The sequence below is a fragment of the Octopus bimaculoides genome, chromosome 1 (genome assembly GCF_001194135.2).
Source record: "Octopus bimaculoides isolate UCB-OBI-ISO-001 chromosome 1, ASM119413v2, whole genome shotgun sequence".
NCBI classification, from domain to species: domain Eukaryota; kingdom Metazoa; phylum Mollusca; class Cephalopoda; order Octopoda; family Octopodidae; genus Octopus; species Octopus bimaculoides.
The window spans coordinates 33621888-33633629 of NC_068981.1; the positions used below are offsets into that span (position 1 = coordinate 33621888).

At 35.6% G+C, this 11742-nt stretch overlaps 1 protein-coding gene across 1 annotated transcript in view; it reads left to right on the top strand.

The window, feature by feature from the left end:
- LOC106879638 (carnitine O-acetyltransferase) overlaps positions 1-11742 on the top strand; it is a 38377-nt gene that overhangs the window by 7496 nt on the left and 19139 nt on the right. Inside the window, exons 3-6 of the mRNA XM_052967149.1 lie at positions 4975-5175; positions 5421-5501; positions 7844-7962; positions 10161-10215. Of these exons, the coding sequence (XP_052823109.1) occupies positions 4975-5175; positions 5421-5501; positions 7844-7962; positions 10161-10215 (456 nt within the window). The remainder of the gene's footprint in view (positions 1-4974; positions 5176-5420; positions 5502-7843; positions 7963-10160; positions 10216-11742) is intronic.

Below are 11742 nucleotides of genomic sequence, written 5' to 3' on the forward strand. Positions count from 1 at the left end.
TATATGCACACACATCCATACACATGCATACACACACATATATACACACACATATGTACATGTGCATGTGTAGATACCATTATAAAGACAAAATCAAGTGTTGATATTTAGATATTTTAAATGCATTTAATATGTGTGTTTCCAATAGTTATCTAAGATAATTCTTATATAATATTATCTTCTTCAGTCAAACATTTATGGTAAACACAAGTTTTCCCTATACATAGCAGTTGTTAAGCTAGCCTCTAACGGACTCACCTTTTAGCAGAGGGGAAGAGGAAAAGTAAATACAGGAAGAAGTGAAGTCAGAGATGGGAAGGAGGAGATAGGAAGTGAGAAGTTAAGTATGTTAGGGAAAGAGAAAAAGCAAAGACCAATAAGAGGAAAAAGAGGGCAGAAAATCATAAATAAGTAAATAGATAAATAAATGCATAATTAAAATTGACAATAAATCTGAACGGCAAAAAAACTGAGTAAGAAGAAAAAGCAGATGCAGAAGAAAAAAAGAATGGAAGAAGAAGAGGAAGGAGAGAAGAGAAAATCAAAACAAACCAGAGAGCGATAAAAGATTTGGTTTAGGGTAGGGGAGACCAAATGGAAAAAGGAAGAATAAAAGGAAAAATAGAAAAGAAAAGAGAGAATGTTGTGCTAGATATAAAAATCAATAGTCATAATAATGTTAGAACCAGAATAGGAAATGGTAAAAGGTTAAATAGTGCAGGCCATGTCATTTAGAATGTGTTTAACTATGAGTGTAGTTCCAATGACTTGCTGCCATAAAGGCAGAGAAATAAGGCTCACACGCATTTACATCAGTAGATATATCCCACTCTCCCCATGTCCATAAACGGCATATGTGTTTATATGTTTATAGGGGAACATGAGTTAAGTGACAAGATATGTGAACTGATAAAGCAAAACAGATTATCGATCAGGAAAAATATAACAAGGATGGGTTTAAATGAAATAAAATAAAATAAAATAATCAATAAATAAAGTGTAATAACAGAGTAAATGGGTTAAGGTGGAATTTTGAGGTAAGTGAATAAATATGTGAAATAAGATTTGGAGCTATGAACCAGACAGTGGCAGGTAATTAGGGTATAATAGTATGTAATATAATATAATACATTAAGTAGGTAGTCTGGCGGAATTGTTTAGTATGCTGAGTAAAATGCTTAACGGCATTTCGTCTGTCTTCATGTTCTGAGTTCAAATTCCCCTTCAAATTTGGCTTTGTTTTTCATCCTTTCTGGGTCAATAAAATAAGTACCAGTTGAACATTGTGGTTGATGTAATCAACTTAGCCTCTCCCCCAAAACTGCTGGCCTTATGCCAGAATTTAAAATCAATATATTATTATAACTTAATAAATTATATAACTTAATAAATTATAATATAAAATTAGGGACACTGTACTGATGTGCAAATGGTTTCAGTGGGTAACTGTCCAATTTAAGTCCCTATGGGTGTCTGTGAAGTGATTGGTGAACTTAATAGAAATACTAACAATGTAATAATAATAATAATAATAATAATAATTCTACTAAAGACACAAGGCCTGACATTTTTGGGGAGGGGACTAATTGATTACATCAACCCTAGTATTTCACTGGTACTTAATTTATTAACCCGAAAAGGATGAAAGGCAAAGTCGACCTTGGTGGAATTTAAACTCAGAATGTAAAGATGGACGAAATGCTGCTAAGCATTTTGTTTTGTATGCCCATGATTCAGCCAACTTTGCTGCATTAATAATAATAATGATAATAATAATAATAATAATAATAAAAATTTTAAAAATGCTTTCTAATTGATGTATCAATACCAGCAGATGACAACGTTTCTCTAAAAGAAATGGAAAAACTTTCAAAATACAAAGACCTGGAAATAGAGATAACTCGAATGTGGAATCTAAAAACAGAAACAATTCCTATCATAGTATAATAAAAAAATATTCAGACAAATACATAACAAAAACACCAGGACTTACAAATATATATAACATACAGAAAATTGCACTACTGGGTACTGCACACATTCTACGCAAAACACTTTCAATACAGTAAACATAAGAGCACCACAGCAAACCACAGCACATACCCAAGGCGCACAGAGCTGCACTCGGTAGTGAAGTGAAAGCACGTTATAAAAATAAAACTACTGAACAATAATAATAATAATAATAATCTTTTCTACTCTAGGCACAAGGCCTGAAGTTTTTGGGGAGGGGGCCAGTTGGTTAGATCAACCCTAGTATGCAACTGGTACTTAATTTATTGACCCAGAAAGAATGAAAGGCAAAGTCAGCCTCGGTGGAATTTAAACTCAGAGCATAAAGACAGACGAAATACCGCTAAGTATTTCGCACAGTGTGCTAACGATTCTGCCAGCCTGCCGCCTTAATAATAATAATAATAATAATAATAATAATAATAATAATAATAATTCTTTCTACTATTGGTACAAGGCCAGCAGTTTTAGTGGAAGAAGTTAAGTTTATTACATAGACCCCAATATTTGACTGGTACTTCCTTTTATTGACCCTAAAAGGATGAAAAGCAAAGGAGACCATGGCAGAATTTGAACTTAGAATGTTAAGAGCCAGAAGAAATGCTGCCAAGCATTTTGCCCAATGAGAATGTTTCTGTGAGCTTGGTGTTTTCGATGATGATAATGGTAATGATAAGCAAAGCATAAATAATATAGGTTCAATAGAATGTTTAATTATTTAAACTTGCCCAACCCATATCTGGTGATTTTGTGGTGGCTTGAATTTACCGGTCTTCTCTCATAAATGTTGTACATGGCATTTGAATTCATAACTTGAAATGTGTGGAGATTGACATATTTCTCTTGCCGGTTGGGATACATGTTAGCCCCAAAGTAAGGTCCTGTTTTAATTTCTATCTACAGGAATATTCCCCTGACGAGACAAATAGGTCCCTAATGTTGAAATTGCAATAGGGAATTAACCAGTTACTTTTAAGTTGTGGATTCTATTTGTCATGTCACCCACAGATAGCTTTTATCATGAAGAGAAATAATATGAATGATTTAAATGGCTTTATAGCAGTTTTGACTGCTATTTCTAAACATGTAAGGGTTTTGAAACTCTCTTTATTATAATTGTGACTTGTTCATAATTATAAACATTCTTCTTCTATGTATTTTATGGTAACATGTTTGGCCATTGATATATTCATAAATAATTTTTAACTGTTTATAATATATTCTCTGTAATGTATTTTACATTACTTTTAATTAATTAATAGTAGGTTAAATAGAATCAGAACCAAAGATAGTCATCAAGTAAAGAAGAGTGAAAGAAATAGGGGAGAGTATTAGAAGGAGATAGTGGGAATAGAGCGGGATGTGTCTATCTAAGGTCATATGATGTGTATGGATGAGGGCAGCTGTGTAAATAAGTATGGAAGTGGTAGACCCAGGAAAACGTAGGACAAGGTGGTGTAATATAATCTTCAATTGTTGAATCTCACGGAGGTAATGACAAGTGTAATGTGGAAGCGCAATGGCCCAGTGGTTAGGGCAGCGGACTCGCGGTCATAGGATCGCGGTTTCAATTCCCAGACTGGGCGTTGTGAGTGTTTATTGAGCGAAAACACCTAAAGCTCCACGAGGCTCTGGCAGCGGATGGTGGCAAACCCTGCTGTACTCTTCCACCACAACTTTCTCTCACTCACTCTTCCTGTTTCTGTTGTTCCTGTATTTCAAAGGGTCAGCCTTGTCACACTGTGTCACGCTGAATATCCCCGAGAACTACGTTAAGGGTACACATGTTTGTGGAGTGCTGAGCCACTTGCACGTTAATTTCACGAGCAGGCTGTTCCGTTGATCGGATTGACTGGAACCCTCGATGTCGTAAGCGACGGAGTGCCAACAACAACAACAAAATGACAAGTGACTGAGACTTCTGGTGATTTGCTGTGCTCAAGAAAACATAACTAAGTGAAATTGTGGTCACAGCCAGTGCTAGTGACACATAAAAGGCACCTGTACCAGTGAAACATAAAAGGCATCCATGCTGGTAGAAAGCACCCAGTACCCTCTGCAAAGTGGTTGGCATCAGGAAGGGCATCCAGCCATAGGAACCAAACCAAAACAGATGACTGGAGCCTGGTCCAGTTCTCTAGCTTAGCAGCTCTGGTCACACTATCTAACACATGACAGCATGGAAAATGGATGTTGAATGATGATGACGATGATGATAATTTATCCTCAGAAAATTCCAGAATGTTAATTTTAGTTTATGCTTGCAATTTGCTATCAATTCATTGTGTTTGTTTATCATTTGCTCCTTATAAGCAAATAGAATCTCTGGAGCCTCTCATAGAAAGAACTTGCATGGCTTCCTTTCTCCTTCGTAAGATTCAGATACCATTAGAATGGACCAGTTAACTCAACAGAGTGAGAGATATGAGAGTGGAATGTTTAACTGGACTTGATGTATGTATGAGATGGCAAACTGGCAGAATCATTAGCATGTTGGGCAAATTGCTTAGCATCATTTCGTTTGTGTTTACATTGAGTTCAAATTCCACTGAGATCAACTTTGCCTGTCATTTCTTTTGGGGGTCAAGAAAATAAGTACCAGTTGAGTGCTGGGGGTTGATGTAATCAACTTACTTCTCTCCCTGAAATTACTGACCTTGTGCTAAAATTTGAAATCACTATGTATGTATATATGCATGCATATATGTTTGTATGTCTATTTATAGACACACACACGCACATACAGATATGAACATAAGTCTATGACACTGCATTCTTCTTTATGTTAATTTTAATAATATTAGCATCTGAAGGCTGATTTTGCATCTCTTTATTGTGTCTACTGAACCTTGTAGGATGCTCTGTGGCTATTATAACTCTTTGTTAAGAAATCTAACTGACTTGCATATCTAGTTGCACCATATCATTACTGTAAGACTTTTGTGTTTTTGTTATTTGCAGGTAATATTTTTGAGGAGGGTGGTGCATCCGAAAATGATCCGTTCTTCTCCTGGGGTTCGGTCACTGTCTTCTGTGAAGGAGTTTACTGTTCAAGAGTCTCTGCCGTCCCTTCCAATTCCACCTTTGGAACAGACTCTCCATAAATATGAACAGTCAATTCAACCCCTTCTTGGGGAAGAAGAACTTCAACACACACACAAGGTAATTTGAAACTTTCTTTCAGTTTTCTTTTTTGTATATTTTGTAAATGTTTTAATAATCACATATCTCTCTGCTATCAATATCAGTTGTTTATAATCTTCAATGTTGCCCTGATAATTAAATAGTTTCAGCTTAAAGTTTTTTTGTTTTTTTTTTAAATGTATGATGTCTATAGGTGTCATTTTATGATTTATGTTTTTAAAGCATTCTACATTCTTGGTCCTTCTGTGTTTTTTTTTTTACAGGTTATAGAAGAGTTTAAAAAAGGTATCGGACCTAAACTTCAAGAACTATTGATAGAAAGAGCAAAATCAACTGAAAATTGGGTAAGATGCCTTTAAGAAAAACGATTGCATAGGGTCAAATTCTATAAGTTTGAAGAAATGTTTCATCATAGAAAAATCTTCATACGAGTTACAATGTATTTGGTACACAGCAATTGTGCAGTTGACATGGTAACAGTTCTGAGAAGATAAACAGCAAACAGCACTAAAAGTAACAGTGATAATCATTAGTACATGTATCTACTGCTTCCAATACACAACCTTCATCCTCAGTTATTTTGTTCGACCACCTTCTTGCATATACAGCAGCATACTTCAGAAAGACAGTAGAAAATGATAATGTTTTATTAATGTACAAGATACAATAAAAATACTCATTTGGTTGTCCAATGAAGTTTTGGAATCCCCCATCATATGCTCCCATTTACTCAGCTACTTAAGTGGAACAATTATTTAACCCACTTAGGACACCCAGGCTGATTGTTCAGCCCAAGTGATACAAACTGAAGGGACTTTGAGGCCGATCCATCAGCCCAATGGAACAAATGTTGTGAATGGTTGGTTTTGAAGTGTAATAGCTAATCAGAGATCGTCTTTCAGTAGATGTATCGCAAAAGAAAAAAAAGATGGGGTTTTTTTTTGGGCGGGGGGCTACACATACCAAAACACAATGTGTTTCAAAAGGGTTAAACATTGCTGGAATTGTCATTGGTTTAATGTCTACTCCATTCATTGAGGCAGATTTTTCTAGGGCTGTATACAGCTTCCTGTCACCAACCCTCTCTTGTTTCCAGGCCAATAATATTGTTTTTATAGAAGATGGGAACACCACTTATATGATGGTAACATTCATTAAAAACTATTGTATGATATCAAGGGAAGAAGTCGCAAACACTCACACACGTATGTTCACACATATACATGCTCACACATGCACCTCTTTCTTATCATCATCATTGGTTTAATCTCCATTTTTTTACATGCTTGCATGGATCAGATGAAATTTGTTGAGGCACACTTTCTATGGCTAGACACTCTTCCTATTGCCAGACCTCACATGTTTCCAACCAAGATAATATTTCTCTATAACTGGACATATATTTCACTGGAAACAAACAGCATCACTTGTCTGATGGTGATATTCATTTACAACCACCATGGGATGTCAAGACATGTGTGCACACACACATGCCCTCCCCTCCCTATATGATGAGCTTCTTTCAGTTTCCATCAACGAAATTCACTCACAAAGCTTTGGTTGATCCAGGAATATAGTAGAAGATACTTGCCCAAGGTGCCATGCAATGGGACTGAACCTGAAACATCATAGTTGTGAAGTAAGCTTCTTAACCTCATAGTCATGCCTGCACCTGTGTGTGTGTGTGTGTAATTACACACAAGCACCTACATACACACGATGGGCTTTCTTCAGTTCCCATCTCCTAAATCTGCTTACAAGAAGACATTTGCCCAAGATGCCATACAGTAGATGGGAAGCAAATTTCTTGACCATGCTGCCATACCTAGAAAATAGAATTGTCCCTGCATTCTTTTATCTAAAATTTGAATATTTTTCTAGTGAAATGAATTTGTATAAATCAATCATTAAGCACACTTCTTATGACACACAGGAACTCAATGTACCTCTATTCTAAATCCAAGAGACACTTGGTTATTTACATAGCATTATCCTCTAGTTCTTTTGATTTCACTTGTCAAACACTACAATATATCTAATGTAACAGTCAGGAGAGTAGGAATTTTAAAAATTGATTTTGAAAATAATTTTTTTAATAACATTGTTTTAGATCTGTCAGTGCTACAGGGTAAAAAGTAAACTGTGAGAAGCTAAATTCCTAACTTGTAGCTGTATTACATTATTATATAAACACAAGAGTGTTGTAGCTAAAATTGTTTTCATTTAGCTTTAGGTTGGCATTGATTGGAAAGACCTTTGATCAAAGACATTCTAGGTTGGATCATCCTATGTTTTTTTTTTAATCTATAAATTGTGGTTTGAGGAAATTTAACTGCAATTTTCAGCAGTTTAAATGTCTACGTAGAAGCACCCTCATTGGTTTCGTGATTTTAATTAATATATTATTAATATGATGTTTGGAACACAACTTAGAAATAATTCTTACCTAAAACTCTGATGACTCATTTACCATATTATACTTTTAATCATAAAATAATGAAGTTTCATTTAAGATTTTAATTTAAATATGGAAAGTATATTACAGGTTATTTCAAATAGGTCTGTACCATAAGACTCATTATAGCATAGAACACTGGAAAAGTTAAAATAGCTTCAAATCCTTCTGTTAGTATGTCTTATGTCTGAGAAACAATGTCTTTGCTAAGGAATTTATTTCTTCTTGCAGCTTTCACAGTGGTGGTTACATTACGGCTACTTAAGTGTTAGGTCCCCAGTGGTTGTCAATTCCAGTCCAGGGATGCTTTTGCCATTACAGAAATTTGAAGGAGAAAAGGAACAATTGAAGTAAGTACTGTTTTCTTTTCTTTCTTTCAAAGATCTTCACATGAAATATTAGTTTTTGTTTCATCATATGATACCTCATTATAAACTTGAATTGAATTTCTGGTACTTCTTCGGAATTCAGCCCTCTCCCCTATAACTTTTGAACCAGTAATTTTTTTAAAAAATTTTTCAGATTCATATGTTTTCGACATCAGAGATTATGGTTTAGAAAAAAAAAAATTAATTTTAATACCTCGCCCAATTTATTTACTTTGTTTACGGCTGACAAGATGTGCTGTCATGCACAAAATGACAGCTTCCAAATCCTGTTTCCTTGATTGGGTGAAAATTATCAGACTTTAAACCTCTATAACTTGAAATCTAAAAAATTGATGGTAGTTTTTATGTGTCACCAGTGCAGGAGCCAGTCAATGGGGATTGGCATCGGTCATGTTTGGATGGTATTTTTTATGTGCCACCAACACGGGGAGCCAGTTGCCAGTCGGGTGACACTGGTATACACACATATTACAAACCTAGTATATCAATAAACATTACAAACCTAGTAATCAATAAATATGGAAGCAAAATGCTCAAGTACCTCATATGCCAAGATTGTTGTCTTTCAAGACAGCAAGCCAATGGTTCGAGTATCAAGCTCAATTCATTATACTAATGAATGGATGTCATCATCATCCCTTAACGTCTGTTTTCCATACTGGCATGGATTGGACAGTTCGACTGGGGTCTGGGAAGCTAGGAGGCTGTACCAGGCTCCAATTTGATTTGGCAGTGTTTCTACAGCTGGATGCCCTTCCAAACGCCAACTGCTCCAAGTGTGTAGTGGGTGCTTTTTATCCAGGTTGAGGAAATAGTTCAGAAAAAGACTTCGTAACTTTGTTTTTATTTCCTGAGGTCAAATTTTACCTTCAACTTTCAAGATCAATAAAATAATACCAATATTGTGTGGCGAATTGGTAGACCTATAAGAACATCAGAATCAATGTTTTGTGGTATTTGTTTATGGTTTTTGTGTTCTGAGTTCAAATCCTTCTGTGACCTACATAGACGGTAGACCTAATCCGTGGTTTGGCTTCATTCTGTTGGGTCAGGTTTCCAGTTTGAAGATAACCTTCCTCCCTTCTTCCCACCAGTCTTGAAAGCCCTGTAAAGGGTTATGGGTGCTGTTTTCCTTTCCCTCCTGACTAAAATATAAAATAAAATGCTAGTGTAAACTACTACTTCCCCTCACCTCCTCTCTCAAATCTTCCTCTCCCTCTTTATTTCCTACACTCTCTACTGCTCCTCTCTCTTCCTCTTCTCTAGCTTCTCTTTCAGTTTGTGTTTATCTATAAATACCTCTATCTGTGCACACTTTCTGAGTTCAAATCTCATTGGGGTTGAGCCTGTGATCCAAACTGCTTGAATTAATAAAATAAGTCCCAGTCATGAACTCATGTTGATTCAATTGACCAAACTCTTTGTCTACAAATCTGTGGCATTGAAAGAGTATTAAAGAGAAAAAATACTAAGGGGAAGCCATTATCTTCTCTTTCGTTATAGGCAAGGATTGTACACAGATGAAGACGTATAGGATTATAAACTTTTTTGTATCTAGTTCTACACCTCACATTTTTGTGCCCAAATTCTTTCAAATTTTAAATTACCCTGAATTGATAAATATATTGTAACTACTTCAGTCTAATATAACTCCTAGTTCTTATAAAATGTACTTTGTACTTCACTGTTGAAACGATAAAGTTGGGGTTACCTGTTCCCAGAGCTAGTTTTACCACAATTAGACAGATTTGTTCAAATTGGGCCCCATACCAAGGGAGGACCCTGCACACATGCGTGAATGGAGGATACTCTGATGAATTTTTAGTACATCATTATAGCTAATGGCGGAGCCGCAAGCCCTCAACTCTTTTTGGCTGGGACTGGTGTACTACTTGAAGCATAAAAGATCAATCTTCAACTTTTGTAGAGTAGAGGGCCCCATTGACAATTCTCTATTTGGGCTGTGCACTTCCTAGTGCTGGCCTTGCCTGTATCTCAGTGGTAAGGTTTTGACAAACTATGTCTGATACATTTTTGATTCTCTATTGAAACCATTTCAATTTTTCTGTGTAAATGTTATTCAAAAAGGTAAGTGCTGCACAAAATTACATCTCTCCAACAAAAATCTGAGCTCTCAATCTTTATTCTCTCTCTATTAGGTTTGCTGCAAAAATCATATCTGGAATTCTGGATTACAAGATCATGTTAGATGAGTAAGTATCAAAATAACATGGTTACTTTATGTACGATGCTACTTTCCACGTCATAATTTTGATAAGGCTCAAACATCCATACAAGTATATACAAGTATACACTGTTACTTACATATATATATTTACATATATATGTAACATCTCAGCTAATTTTTTAGCCCAGTCACTTCAATCTGAGAGTTCCAGCATGCTATTAAAACTGATACAAGATTTTGATGGATTCACTTATATTTAAACTTCAAAACACAATTTTGTCTCAATGATTTTCAAGGTGTCTAATTTGGCCATTTGTTTCACAAAATTGTTGAAATTAGCAGGGATCATTAGAAAGAAAACATTTCAGCTGTTCCTAGCTATAATTGGTTGTTTTAGATTACTTCATCCATTGATCTTCTCTACCCACTATTCCTTGGAGGGTCTTTGGGGTACAGTCCTTAGCTATCTATCAGAAGCTACTGTCATTACACTTTCTGGCTGGGCTCCCAAGCATGACCAATTGAGATTATGGATTTTATCCAACCATCTTGCTCTTAGTCTACTCTTAGGCCTCCTGCCAAGTTGGCTTGAAGAATGTGTCTTGTGATTCTTTCCTGAGATATTCTAATTTGTGACTTTTCAATGTGGAGAAATAGCTGCTGAAATTGGAGAGATTTCCTGGTCTCCAAGCTATGCACCCTGTTGAGTTTCTTCATAAAAGCTTGAAAATCATCATCATCATTGTCGTTGTCATCATCATCTTCTTCATCATCATCATCATCATCATCATCATCATCACTACCACCACCACCGCCATCATCATCATCATCATCATTATCATACGTCTTCCTTCCATACTGGCATGGGTTGGACGGTTTGACAGAATCTGGTCAGGTAGAAGACTACATCAAGCTACTGTGTCTGTTTTGGCATGGTTTTTACAGCTGGATGCCCTTCCTAACATCAACCACCCCATAAAGTGGACTGAGTGCTTTTTACATTGTACCAGCACAATGTTGATATAAAAGTAAAACTTTTTTTTTGATTATGATGATAAGAAGTATTTAATAATACTTTAAGACAGAAAGTTGATGAAATAATTTGAGCAGGTTTTAAAGTAGCTACTCCTTTGTAGAAACAACTGCTTAATAGTAGTAGTATGGAGGAAATGTGCTGTAACTGTGCACTGCTACTTCCACCATTTGTTGGTGATTCCCTACTCTTTGTGGACGACACCTTCGCACCACTCAGGAGACAACCCTCCAACCCATGGGTCTGTTTGAGTAGCCATTGCTGGTGAGGGTTTTTACAAGATTGGAATACAAATCCTACCTCAACCTCTTTTAGTCACCTTTTATGATATGCAGAAGAAATGTTGGGTCTGTTATTTGACATTCTGTTCCCCACTCAGCTCAATCATTAAAAAATAAAAAAATAAATAAAAAGGGGGAACTATTTAGAATAAAATAAAAATATAACCAAATGATAACAAAAACAAATTTCTCTTTGGATTTCATCATTTTAATTCTTGCATTTTTTTTTTTTTTTTTTT